A 14,817-nucleotide genomic window follows, 5' to 3' on the forward strand; every position below is an offset into this window, starting at 1 on the left:
GCCAGATACTTACTAGGTGCTGAATATGTATGTACAGAATAAATGAATATAAGGAAACTCAAGCTTCCTCTCCCAAATCTGTGTCCCTGTTGGTTCTGCCCTCAAGTTCCTGGTATCCAGTGTCCTCTCACTTCTCTCCTGCCTATGACAACTCAGTGTCCTACTATGTTAATGCCTCTGCCTAGAATCTGCTTTTCCCTCTCCTTTGGGAATCTACCCTTATCTTCCCCAGGTTGGGTTAGTTTCTCTATCATTTATGCATCTGTAGCACTTTGTTGATAACTGTGTCCACAGCACTCAGAAAAATATATACTTATCGCTGATCTCGTTACATGACCATGGAACCCTCTAGACCAAAAATTCCTTAAAAGCAGTAGCATGACTCCTGCAAATGTGTCTAACTGTGACCTTGCATAAGGCCTGGTACATAACAGGTGCTCAATAAATACTGTCACATGAATAACTGATTGTATCATTGTTTCCTGCAAAGTTTCTCCCATGTTCCTTCTTTTCACTTTGCCGTTTGTGGATTTTAAAGAAAGCAATATTGACTTATTTTTCTTTTTAGTGTAACATTCTCCTTTATGTTTGTCATGGGAGTCTTGGTTATACCATCTGTTATAACGATAAAAAAAATATGGAGAAATCTGCAAACGAAGAAACAATTCTCCAAAGCCCCTTCCTTTTATGCCCTTAGCGTTCGTACGCCAGGATTTTATGCCTTGAATCTCACAACAAGATTCTGCCAAGCATTTTGTTTAGATCTCAGTTAATAAACTGCAGTTATTTTCAAGGAACTTTCACACACACACACACACACACACAATTCACATTAAGATCTGCCCTTATTGGAGGGAGCAAATGTTACTGTATTTAAAGTGCATTCAGCACTCCATAGAAAGAAGTACTATTATTTAAGCAGATGGATGGGCCCTTAGATGGAAGAAATAAAAGCTGTTGGAATATAGTTTGGGTTTTCTTTTGCCTGTGACCATATGATGTGTATCTTAGAAAGTGAGTTTATGTTATGTTATTAAACCCAGTGGTGTGAAATAAAAAGACTAATGTGAAATATCTAAAAAATGTCAGGAGAAATGACAGTAATCCCCCATAGGTCACTTATCTCTTTAACTACTAGGATTAAACATTTGTTTTGCATTTTTCTCACAGTCATTTAAATAATTTAATAGGCTGGCTCTTAGAATGTGGTTGAAAATAGAAAATTATATATTTAATGAAGAAATATTTCTTACATACATTCACATTTTCAAAGACTGCTGTTCTTAACAAGGCCACGTTTAGGACACATAAAGAGAATAAATTAAAGACTTTAGTTATGGTTGGGGAAGAAAACCATCAAACAGTTACTACTTGATGAATACCCCTGCCTGTCTTCTCTTTGAGTAAATCTGTCACTTTTTTACAAAGTGTATTTTTCTCTGCCATTTTTTGACTAATGGAGTTCACTCTGCTGCCAGCGCAGAGGTAGGCAGCATAGGCCGTGGGCAAACTCGTGGTCACCGCTCGTTACAGAGACCAAGAGAAAGCAGGTGGATCTCCCAGTAAGCGATCTGGAGTAGGGCAAATCTCATGAACACAGCTTCCCCACGATTTGGCTTCGTACAATAAAGGCAGCCATGCAATGAAATAAAGTCTTCATCAGGGAGACTGAATCCTGGCTCTGCAACCTCCTACCCTGAGTCCTTGCTCCCGTGACAGCCCCTCTGAGTCTCATCCTCTGTGGAGCGGAGCCTGGGCTCACCTGGCAGGACTGCTGTGCATAGGAGTAAATGAAACAACACTTCGAGCCTCATAACATTGCCTGACATGGCTTGGGCACTCAGTAATCGTTCATCTCATCTCTGCCCAGTGAGATTAATTCCAAATGTCTAGGGCTTCTTTACTCTCTTGTGACTATGTGACCTGGTATGCATTTGTTCTTAGAAAGCCATATATAAACACCAGTGTCTAAAAGGTAGGAGGTCTTCACAGCATTTATACATCTTTTGTTTAATATTTGGATTCCAGAAACTGAGTTTCTTTGCTTCATGTAAAGGACACTCTACAATTGTAAATGAGTGCAATGCAAGCAGTCAATAAATGCATGAAAACGTTTGCAGACACTTTATTTGTGGTGATTAAGCTAGAAACAAGTAGCCCAGGTCAGGGAACTAGTTAAGAAAATCACATTATATAAATTGTGCAGATGCCTATAAGTTATCGTCTGCCCTCTGTATCCGTAGTTTCTCTGCATCTGAAGATCCAACCAACTGCAGGTGGTGTAATACGGTAGTATTTCCTATCGACAACAATCGTTGTCAATAGGAATCTGTGTATAAGTGGACCCACGCAGTTCAAACCAGTGTTGTTCAAGGTCAGCTGTACTTAACGAATTCTGTGAAACATGGCATTATGTATATGAAACAATGTTATGAGTATGAAACAGAGTCTGTAAAAACTGCATGTTGCATGTGTGCACATTATAACATAGTATAATTATATAGGCATGTAGGCGGATGGGCCAGAAGAGAAAAATCGAAACAGAATCTGCCATAGGCTGGTGGAATTGAATGATACTTTGTTGAAGTTCTATCTTTATCATTGCAACATATTTTCAATTAAAAAATGCACTGTTGATTGGATTTGATTTTCAGAAAACCAACTGTCTTTTTAAAATGCTTTACATATGATCTTCAATTTTAATTTTTAAAATTTGTGACTAATTTCATTCAAAGTTAGCTCTCAATGTACCTTTCAACCAGAGCAATTTGATCCTAGCAAGCAGATCTAGTTATTCAGTCATGTAGCTTCTCCTTCTTAAGCCGCCACAGGATGTTCTGCTCTGTGCCCCAGGTAATTGTGTGAGCAAATGCCAACATTGTTCTCATAGGCCTTACGTTCTAGAAGGGGAGACAGACAATAAGTGAATACAAAACCCAATAGTGGTCAGTCCCATGGAGACAGAACAGGGCACGGGACATAGAGCTGAAGAGTAATCTATTTAAAGTTTAAGACCCAGGGTGATGTAACTCGTGTACAAACTATGAAGATGGTGCCTCTCTGTCCACAGTAGGTTGAGCAATTTCGAATGATCTGGTTTTAGTTGAGCCTCGTGTCTGTTTCTCAGCATAACCTCTTGATGCCAGTTGATCGGAGGACAAGTTCGGAACGTGCACTTTACTGACATGTTCTTGTGTTGTCTTCTTGTAGTTTTCGGTGAGGACCTTCACTCCAGCCTCTACTTTGTCAATGCATCTCTGCAAGAGGTAGTGTTTGCGAGCACCACAGGGACCCTGGTGCCCTGCCCTGCTGCAGGCATCCCTCCTGTGTCTCTCAGATGGTACCTAGCAACGGGCGAGGAGATCTACGATGTCCCCGGGATCCGCCACGTCCACCCCAACGGCACTCTCCAAATTTTCCCCTTCCCTCCTTCAAGCTTTAGTACCTTAATCCATGATAATACTTACTATTGCACAGCTGAAAATCCTTCAGGGAAAATTCGAAGTCAGGATGTCCACATCAAGGCTGGTAAGTACGGCTCCTCAACCTTTATTCGTTCTGTGCCTGCTGGGGGTCCAGGTGGGCAATGACAAATATTAAAACTCCATCAGCTGAGAACCGATGAAAATCCTATCCTTAGTTCACTCTTCTAACGGCTGCTTTGAGATGTCAGAGCGCCTTACATTTTTGGAACGAAAACTCGAAATTAGTGGTTCTCTTCCTCAGGGAAACAAATGTGCAGATGCCTGCAAATATCACCTCTAGCTTTTTGCTGACTGAGGTATTTCTCCTTTTATTCAACATTTTTGCTATTTGAACAAGACATGTCAAAAAAGCATTCAAGGCATTTGTAAACCTTTGCAACTCTATTTCTGTAAATCACTAAACACTGTGGAAATGGGGAAAATCCTTCTGTGGCACTAACATTAAGTTTGCAGTACAATTCTTGGGTCGGTTTTAATGTTGTCACTCAACAGATATTCCTTGAGCTTCTGTTTTGATTCAGGCACTGTGCCAGGTACAGAGAGTAGATGGGTAAAAAGGCCTGGTATATGGATGGCCTCATGGACATAGTCCTTATGAGGGAGTCAGACAATGGACACATAAAATTGGGTTAAAGTTTACAATGGAGAGTTGGCCTCTGTCCGAGGCACTATGACATTTGCTGAGTATATTGTAAAAAACTGGGGAGAGAGAAACAACCATCAGCTGAGAATCAATGAAAACCCTATCATCCGTTCAGTGTGATACTGATGGCTGCTTTGAGATGTCAGAGCATCTTTGGACTGGATTTTGGAGTGCCTTACGTTGCTGGAACTAAAACTTGAAATTAGTGATATCAAGTTAGTAAGGTCTAAACTATATCCCGGTCTTACTGTCTTTTGACCAGTTGATATAGTGACTGACACTTTCAGTGCGTCCAGCTCATTGTGTTTGTTTCCTTTCTCCCTCTTCACTCCTCCTCACCCAACTCTGTCCCAGAGGCAGGCAGCGTGGGGAGTGGGGAAGACAAAGGGAGAACAGAGGACAAGGAATTTAACTGGAATAAACCATAGCATCAATGTTTATCGTCAGTAGAATAGCATCAGTCTAATATTCTTCTATTCCTCGTGAAATGAAAAGGGCTCTTTTAACATTTTTGACTGTGTCACATGTTGCTGGAATGTTGTCAGTAAATAAACCATGAATTGGTTATGTTCCTTTTAACATCATACTGTATTTTAATTGCCACTGATACAAGCCAAACCAGGAATACAGCCTGAGGTTCACAGACATCAAAAGTTGTACATACAGGACATATTGTGTCATTCTGTAAATTTAATAAAGCCCCCCAAAACATACACACAGTTAGACACCAGTTAGAAAACAGTGTTTTTATTATGTTTTTAAGCCTAGGCTTTCAAATCCTATGGTAAACTGACATAATGGAGTGACTAGGAAAAGAGAATGTGACTTTGATTATTGACGTATACACCAGGTAGCTGGGGGAACTTTGTAATAATTTCTGCAGCAAGTGTGGAGGTGCCGTTTGAAGACATCACAACACGAGCAAACTATGAAATGTTTCTGAATTCCTGCATGTGATCTCTTTGATGTAAGCAATCAAACATTAGACTGTGACTCATTCTGCTAGCTAGTCATTTCCCAGCTATATTTTGATCTCCCTGACATGCTCATGAATTTCAAGACATGCACAAAAATGCCTTTAAGAAAGGAAGAAAAAGATTGGCTTTAATCAAGCGATATGAAAAGTTGATACCCTGAATAATTAAAATGAAGCCAGTGAAATTTGTATAGGAACTTCTAAACCTGACAGAGAGACATCGCGAATGCCTTTTACCTGGCAGGCTAACAAGTTTAATGGTGTGTCATAAAAACATCTTTATAAACTACAAAGTACCACTTGTAGTAAAACCTGGAACTTCAAACAGGTATACTTGTCTGTATTAATCTGCTATTTCTGTCTTGGGTTTCCTGTCAGATAAAAGAATTAAATGCTTACTTCTGTTTTAACTGCTATTTTCTAAATTTGTCATAGAATTGATTGTCTTTGCATGACCATGTAGGTTTTAAAGGGATGGAAGTTCCATCATCTTGTCTGGCATCTGTGCTACCCCCCACCCCTTCCACTGAGTTATGTGATTTCTGTCTGTGTGCTGTTATTCTTGACATCTAAGGCCCAGCATACACATGATTGCTCTGTCAGTTTGAACTTACAAGATGGATAGTCATGTTGCCCCAATGAAATTACCTTTCTCATTTAATTTTATTTCTTAATAGGAACACATTATAGTTGTAGTAGTCTTTTAGATTATTTATTGGATGCTGGAAAATCTGGTTTCATCATTTTTATGTAGATGCTAGTACAAAACTGGATGGCTGTTCAGAAGGGCAGGTGAGGGATGTGTATGTTACCCAATGATGGCTGTAGTGCAGGTTTGAGTGGAATGAGCACTGACTCAGGGGTATCCTCCTGTATATCGGGTCATCTGAAATGTCTGTGTGTCTTTAGATTGGCATTGGAATTTTCCTGGAATAATCCATTAGGTAAATGGCTTCATCGTCTCTCCTTTGTAAGTCCAGGGAATTCTTATCCTTAACAGTTTTCAGTAACTTTGACTTAGGTCTGACTGTCAACAAAACAGGGAAGGTTTATCCATCTTGTCTCCTTAATTAGCAATCCTAGTTCTCCTTCACATAAAATACTTTCTTGCCCTTTTTGTTCTAAGGAGTGAAATGCACATGGATCCCTTGAAGCAGTACTGCCCTGCCCATGCCGTATTTCTACTTAGCAAACGGTAATCAGCTATATGACCTTGGTCAAGTCAAAACATTTCTAGTGATTGTTTCCTCCTTAGTGAACTGTGCTTAATAACATTTGACTGGGGCTTCTGCTTATGGCCAAGATCAAGTAGCAGAGACAAAATTTACCCTTTATCTGAATCAACAACAGCACACAGACAAAAATCAAATCATCAATCTAATCAGTCTAATTAAAAGAAAATATCAGAAGAAAGCTGGAGTAACTATGTCAATATGAAACAAAGTATATTTCAGAGCAAAGAACATTACAAGGCCTAAAGAAGGTCATTTTGTAAAAAAAAGTTCAATTAATTAAGAGGGTATGACTATTATAAATTTTATGCACCTATAAGAGAACTTTAAAATACATGAAGTAAAATCTGATAGAACTGCAAGAAGAAACAGACAAATCAAAACTTATAGTTAGAGATTTCAATACCCCTCTCTTAATAACTGCCAGAAATAGACAGAAAATGAGCAAGAATAAAGAACACTTGAATGGCATTGTTAACCAACTTGAACTAATTGACATTCAAATACAGAACATTCCATCCAGTGATAGCACAATACATATTCTCTTCAAGAAAACACATATATTTACTAAAATAAATCATATTATGAATGAAACAAGTGTCAGACGAATTTAAAAAAAAATAAGTCATATAAAGTATGTTCTTTGACTACAGTAGAATTAAACTAGAATCACTAACAATAAGATCTCTGGGAAATCCCCAAATATTTGGATACCAAATAGCACACTTCTAAATAATCTGTGTCAAAGAAAAAACAGAAGGTAAATGGGCAAATATTTTGAGCTGAATAAAAATGAAAGTACAACATCTAATAATTTTGGGAATGCCACTAAAGCAATGCTTAGGGGGGGAAATTTATAGTGCTACAAACTTACATTGGGAATGAAAAATGGTCTCAAATAGAGATCTCAAGTGGTCTTAACTCAGAAAAAAGAGCAAATTAAAACCAATATAAGCAAAAAGGAAATAATAAAGATTAGAGTGGAAATCTCTGAAGCCAAAAGTTGTTTCTTTGAAAAACATCAATAAAATTGGTAAGCTGGCCAGACTGAAGAGGAAAATAAAAGAGAAGACAGATTATTAATGTCAAGAATGAGAGAGGTTACATTACTATTCTACAGATATAATCAATATATATATATAATCATCAATATTCTATAGTAGTCAAAATTATACAGCTATTTAAATTATAATAGAATATTAAGAACATGGGGATGTCAATAAATCAAATAACTTAGATAAAATGAGAAAGTCTTTGAAAGAGATAAAATGTCAAAGCTCATTCAAGAAGAGATAGCTGAATAGCTCCATATCTATTAAAGAATTTGAATTTGTAATAGAAAAATTTCCTACAATGAAATTCCAGGCTCAAATAGATACACTCTTTATTCTACCAAATATTTGAGGAAGAAATAATAAAAATTCTACACAAATTCTCCCAGAAAGTTGAAGAGGAAAGACTACTTCCCAAGTTATTTTAGGAGATCAGCATTACCACGATACTAAATCAAGAAAAGGCAAATATTTCTCATGAATATACGTGTAAAATTTCTAAACAAAATTTTAGCAAATTGAATCCAACAACATATAAAAAGGATAATACAACAACATATAAAAAGAGCTTATCTCCAGAATGCAAGGTAGGTTTCACATTTGAAAATTAATCAAGGCAGTTCACCACATTAACATATTAAAAACCATGTGATCATTTCAGAAAATCATTGACAAAATACAACATCCTATTATAATAAAAACTCTCAGAAAACTAGGAGTAGAAGAGAAATTTGATTAAAAAAACTAAAAAAATCCTACTACAGCTAACATTATACTTAGTGGTGAATGATTGAGTGCTTTCCCCCAAATATGAAGACTGCAAAGATGTGTGCTTTCACCACTTCTATTCAACATTGTACTGGAGGTTGCAGCCAATGCAATATGGCAAGAAAAATAAGTAAAAGACATCCTGATGGTAAAAAAATTCATCTGTTTTTATTTGTAGATTCCAATCATCAATTTAAATAAAATCTGATGGCCTCTACAAAAAAAAAAAAAAACTACTGGAACTAATAAGTGAGTTTATCAAAATGGTGGTATACAAGACCAACACACACACACACACACACACACACATTTAAATACTGTTTATAATAGCATCAAAAAACAAGAAATACTTAGGGATATGTCTGACCCAAAATGTGGAAGACACTTCCACTGAAAATTACAAAACATTTCTGAGAGAAATAAAGAAGAGAAATAGTATTTTATGAGTTGGAGGATATGGTATTGTTAAGATGTCAGTTCTCCCCCAAATGATCTATAGATTCAATACAATCCCAGTGAAAACCCAGCAGCCTTTTTTTTAACAAATAGGAATTAATTAGTTGATTCTAAAATTTATATTGAAATACAAAGTACCAAGAATAGCCAAAAGAACTCTGAAAAATAATAATTTAAGAGGGTTAATGCTATTTGACTTTAAGGCTTATTATAAAGATAAGTATTATAAACATAAGTAATAGAATCCAGAAATTGATCCATACATACATGGACACCTGAAATTTGACAAAGGTGCAAAGGGAATTGAGTGAAAAAAGAAAGTTATTTTAACAAGTGATGCTGGAAAAAGTTTCTATCCATGTGCAAAAAACCAAAAAAGCTTCAGTCCACACTTTGCACTGTATACAAAATTAACTCAAAATGGATCATAGATCTAAATATAAATCAATAAACTTTTAAAGAAAAAAATGGGGGAAAATTTTTGCAACCTTGAGTTATTTAAAACTTTCTTAGATGTGACACCAAACGTTAAATCCATATAAAACAAGTTGTTATATTGAATTTTCTCAAGATTAAAAACTTCTGCTCATTTAAAGATACTGTTAGGAGAATAGAAAGGCAAGCCACTGCCTGGGAGAAAATACTTCCAAGTCATATATCTGTTAAAGGGCTTTTATCCAGAAATATAATGAAATCTAAATACTCAATCATAAGAAAACAAACACCCCTATTTTTAAAAATGGGTTAGCAATTTGGAGCGGTAGAGCAACAAAAAAGATATGCAATGACTAGTGAGCACATGAAAGATGCTTAGCATCATTAATCTTGAAGGGAATTAAAACCACAATAATATAGATTCCTCTGCACATTTAAAATTAAAAACCATGACCGACCAAGTGTTAGTGAGAATATGTAGCACCTGGGACTCTCCTAAACTTCCGGTGGGAATGTAAATGGTACAGCCTCTTTGGACAGTTAGTTTCTTGAAAAGACAAACACCTACCATATATTCCATCCATTCTATACTTAGGTACTTACCCAAAGCATATGTCCACACAGAGAGTTTTACATGAATGTTCATAGCAGCTTTATCTGTAATGGCCAAAAGTGGGTGGAAGAAGTCCATCATCAGATAAATGGATACATTGCTACTTATCCACACAAGGGGATGAAAAGGAATGGATTATTGATAAGACAATAGCAGGGAGGCATCTGAAAATAGTTATACTGAATAGAAGAAGCCAGGTAAGTATATATGTCTTATATGATCCCATTTATATAAACTCTAAAACATGCAGACTAATCTATAATGATGGAAAGCACATCCATGGTAGCCTGTAAAGAGGATGGGAAGGAGGGACTCCATAGGAGAATAAGTCAACTTTTGGAGGATGGATCTATTTTTATCTTGGTTATGGTGGTGACTTCATGGGTATGTACATCTGTTAAAACATCAGTAAATATGTGCAGTTTACTGAATGTCAATTATATCTTGTAAAGTTGGTTTAAGAAAAAGCCAGTGATAGCACGTGTCTGACCTATTAGAGTCGTCTTGATGTTCATATAATAACAGTAGCTAGTAATAGCTGCACATATGGTGGGCATCTATCTATACACCTCTCTGCCCAGGCCACATTAACCCCCTTAATTGTCTCTTGCATCCACATCGTACAAAATGGTCTTGAACCCCTGGTCACAGGTGATTGAACTGATGGAGGGCAGTTAACCAAGCTAGTCTATCAGTTCCTGTGTCCTCTGAAATTGAAACTGAAATCTTGAGAGAGAGATTTTGGGAACTGTGGGCCAGACACCTTGCATCTTCCATGTGGCCCAGAAAAGCAGAGGAAGCCTATATGTGGGCAAAGAGAAGGATGAAGCCAGAATCAAAGGGACACAGGCTGTGGTACCCTTCCCAAGGTCCTCTTGCAGGTTCCAGAGCTTGTAGTGTCTTAAGCTCAAGGAAGTTCAGGTAGGCTTCTCTGGCCAACAGTCAGAGAGAGAGACTCAGACAGGTTACGTGCTAGACGTCGTGCCAAGTCCTCTAGAGACATCCTCTATGTTACCTGCACAACCGTGTGAAGTACATGTTTTTTCCATCCTCAAATGAAGGAAACAGAGGCCTCCGTGAGCCTGTTGCTGGCTGTTCACAGCGGCTGTGGTCTGGAGGCTGGTTTAGCTAAACAACACTGGGCCAGTGTCTCAGTCTCTGGAATATTTCGTGCTCACTTCCACCTTTGCTCCTCTTGCTGTTTCCTCTCTGCCTCCTCAGTCCTTCTGGTCCTTCAGGGCCGGCTCAAGGCCCCCAGATTCCCTCCTTCCCTGAACTCCTGTTACCTTCAGTCATTTTCAGGACCGTGCATTTCACTCTTTGCCTGTTTTCTTCCAGGTGTTCTGCCATGTGAATTTCCTTTCTTTCTTCAGTTAATTATTCCATAAAATGTGAGGATCTCCTTAGTCCCTGAGCAGTCCTTGACATGAGGGTGTGTTCAAGATGTAACTGAATATTTAAAGCATCTCCCAAGTTAAGTAATCAGCTACAAAATAAAAGAGCACCCCCCCACACAGTTTCTATAAAAGTGATGTTGTGCCTTAAGGTTTCATTGTGCCTCAGATAACCATTTCCCCAAAAGGATGGACATCGGGCATAAAGCCCTCCTACCTGCCCAGAGTCTTCTGGTGTTCCTAAGGCATCCAACCCTGGGGCATTTGTTTATGTTTTATCACTTCAGACATAGGGTCAAGGGGGTTAGGAGCAATCTGAATCCAACCTATCAGGAAAGGACCTGCCTTCCTTGGCAATGCCCAGTTCTCCAAACTTTCTCCATCCCATCTTCCCACTTCCTCTGATGGCTGCATAGGCAGATTGGGATCAGGGCTGACTTCATGGGATGGGGCCAGTGTGGTGACACAAGGCTGAGGGTCCTGCGCTCAGGCTTCAAGCTCTCCTGCTGCCATCGTGAAATACTAATGCTTCTATCTTTCCATTTGTGTTTTGTGAGTGAAGTGTGATGAGAGAATGGAACATGCTCTGGGGGCTTGGTTTTTCAGCTCTTGGAGCGTCCTGTCTCATGCCACCCCCTGGGGTGGGTTCCCAGCCACCCTTTCCTCAGGCTCTGGGTGCCCCAAGCCCCATTGGGCCTTCACTTCCCTAACCCCACCCAATGGCCACTGCTTCCCCTCTGATCCCTGGTGCCCTGAGCTCTTCACAGCCTCTTCCTCCTTGCCCCATCCAGCAAACACTGGCACCCTGCATCCAGTGGAGGCCTGGGCAGAGGTATGGGTGGAGTGGGTACACAGTGGAGTGTGGTGGAGCCTGTCTCTGCCCCAGGCTAGCAGCACCACAGTACATTAGCAAGCAACTTGCTGGGGGTAAGCCTCTTGCCCACCTCCCGTTCTCTGTAGGCAGTTTCTCTTGTCCCCGCCCTTTCCTTTCTGAGACGTAGAACTTGGCTTCTTTCCTTGATTTCCATTAAAAATTCCCGCACCCTTTGTTTGCCATTTGTTGCCATTTGTTTACTGAAGGTTTGGGGAGATGGAGTGACTTTATAGCTTAGACACAAACATCAGCAAACACAAACTTAAATTGGACTCAGACACCTGCTTAGGTGACCCCACCCCTGTGATAGTGAGCTCTTTCTGTTGGCCTTCACCATGTTGTCCAGTCCCCTATTCTCTTCTCTTCGCTGCTCCTTTTCCTATTTTCTGTCTTCTACTCTCCCACTAGGACCAGATTCTCATTCATTGAAGAGTTTGATTAATTCATCTGTCTCTTTGTTGCCTCTTTCCAATTTATGACTGTAGACCTCCACTCCCTCAAAAGAGCTATTTATCGAGGTGTTTTTCTGCACAAAGTGAGTTTCCCCCTCTGTGTGTCACAGTGTCGCTCAGTGACTGCCCAGTGGACCTCCTGCAGATGTGGAGCTGCCACCTGGACCGTCACATCTTATTGCACAAAGAGCACAGGAATGAGGGTCTCAAACAATTCCTAAACTTCTGAAAGTCTCTCTGGTTTGGGGTAGGAATGAAAAAATTCTCCAAGTTGGGAAACTCTTATATAGTAATATTTAAAAATCAGTACTGGGGGCCATCCTCTTATCAATACTCTTAATAATGATATACTCTGACACTTAACTACTTAGCATGTCACAGAGCTAGCACCGATCTTAAAAATGCTTCTTCTAAAGCATTATTTATGTCTGCCTGTTAGGAGATTTCCCTTTAGAAACTCATTCTTACATCTCTTGGTATATTAATTTCTTTTGAAATTAATTTCATGGCCAGTTTTCTTGACACATGTTTGTCCAATAAATGACTAAAACTTTCAGAGAGCTAATTAGCTGGTAAGTTGGCTCTGTGGATATATGAGAAAAATCATAAATTTACAGAATTCAGACCTTGAATCTTCCTATCCCAACCCCCTCATTTCAAATTTGAGGAAATAAAACTGGAGAAATAAGTCTTTTGCCCATATTTATAGAGCTGGAGGGAGGCATAACCTGGATTAGACACACCCACGTCTCCTTATCCTGGAAGCAGAGGTCTTCTCCACACCAGGAGATGGTGTGGATCCAAGTAGCTTTATCCAAACTGTTCATGGCAGGCATGGTTCTGGGTGCTTTAGCCACATTAACTGATTGAATCATCAAAATTGACTTACTTGGTAGATATTTTTTATCAAAATCCCCATTATATATGGGTGGCAAGAGAACTTGCTCACTGTAAAGTGGTAGGGCTTGGATTTGAACCCAGGCAGTTGGGCTTGCAGGGTGGGCACTGGATCCGTGCACCCCTTGCCTGTAGCCTAGACATCTAGTTTGTGGAAGTCCCCTCTGGGCACTTTCTGGGCTACTCCTGCTGTTGGGAACGTCTGGGCAGGCTCCCTTAATCAGCATGCTTCCCTAAGTAATAGGAAGCAGAATGATTCTTTCCAAAACTGCTTTGCAACTGTCATAAAAATTACTTATGAAGAGTTTTAATTGTCACATAGTTTCGAGGATTCCCAGGAGAGGTTGCCTTTCTTGATTTTTAAATTCTTTTCCTTGATAGTCTGAAATTTTTTCCTTGGTCCTCAGAGGACATGGAGGGAAGTTTCCCATCATCATAACTTCTGTTTAAGAAACTACTTCCCATGTCCAGATGTGTTTAGAGAGTAGATTAACTGCTTTTAGATATACTCCTGCTTTTTAGTTCTTAGTGTAGTTTATTGTTAACAGGATGAAAGTCTTTAAGACGTGACATGTAGGTTTCTTAAAAATTTTTTTCCAATGAATATATTTGATGCAGTTGATACGTGTAAGATACAATGTGTATATTCAGATGGGATCCTCTGGGAATGAGCCTGTGTGTGTTACCGGGGTCCTCTTCTTGCCTTCCAGTTTTACGGGAGCCCTATACAGTCCGTGTGGAGGACCAGAAAACCATGAGAGGCAATGTTGCGGTCTTCAAGTGCATTATCCCCTCCTCGGTGGAGGCGTACATCACTGTCGTCTCATGGGAGAAAGACACCGTCTCACTCATCTCAGGTAGGAGAGTGGGCTTCCCAGGCGCAGGGCGCCGGGCTCACCTGCTCGCACCTTGTTCTGCATATCGAATTGGGTCTCCGTCTATATGCGCATCATAATTAAGAATTAGTATGCGTAAAGTTGACGCTGCTGTGTGATTAAATGTGATGTCAGCGTTTTCTGTTGGTTTATGTGGCTCGACTCAGATGTTCTCCAGTGAATTGACCGATGGATAGAAATTAGTTCCTTGCGCTCTGTGTATAATCATTATATTACTTTTAAAAGGAAATGTTGTTTTGATTTCTGCTCCTGGGAGGAGGAAAGTAGGGTTACTGTGTTTGTGAGTGACCTCAGGGCTGATATCGTGATATTCTCTATAATCTGGAGAATGGAAACCCTGATTTCATGCTGTTCTCACCTTTTCAAATGTCTTCAGAATTATGTGGCCTCTTTCTTGAAGATTCTATTTGGAATATGTAGTCAGCACTGAAATATACATATGTCTCTTTATATCTGTATATATATGTAAATAAATAATTTCCTGGTTTATTTTTGGTATCTAGAAATGGTACCACTGAAGTCTAGCTTCTAAGAGGTTGTGGCTCTTCTTTTCTCATGGTTTCTAAGCTGAGTTCTTGGTCCTTGCTACTTATCTGGAAAGGCCATGCAGACACTAGGCTCACTTTTTCTGTTTTGCACATCTT

At 39.3% G+C, this 14,817-nt stretch overlaps 1 protein-coding gene across 2 annotated transcripts in view; it reads left to right on the forward strand.

Annotated features, from left to right (window-relative positions):
- Window positions 1-14,817, forward strand: part of DSCAM (DS cell adhesion molecule) — a gene marked incomplete at both ends in the record, with an annotated part of 733,770 nt that overhangs the window by 119,137 nt on the left and 599,816 nt on the right. For both annotated transcript variants that reach the window (XM_081235410.1, XM_081235409.1), the window contains 2 exons: window positions 3,211-3,528; window positions 13,988-14,134. In XM_081235410.1, coding sequence (XP_081091536.1) covers window positions 3,211-3,528; window positions 13,988-14,134 — 465 coding nt within the window. The remainder of the gene's footprint in view (window positions 1-3,210; window positions 3,529-13,987; window positions 14,135-14,817) is intronic.

The sequence above is a fragment of the Mesoplodon bidens genome, assembly GCF_964165515.1.
Source record: "Mesoplodon bidens genome assembly, chromosome: 5".
Lineage (NCBI taxonomy): Eukaryota > Metazoa > Chordata > Mammalia > Artiodactyla > Ziphiidae > Mesoplodon > Mesoplodon bidens.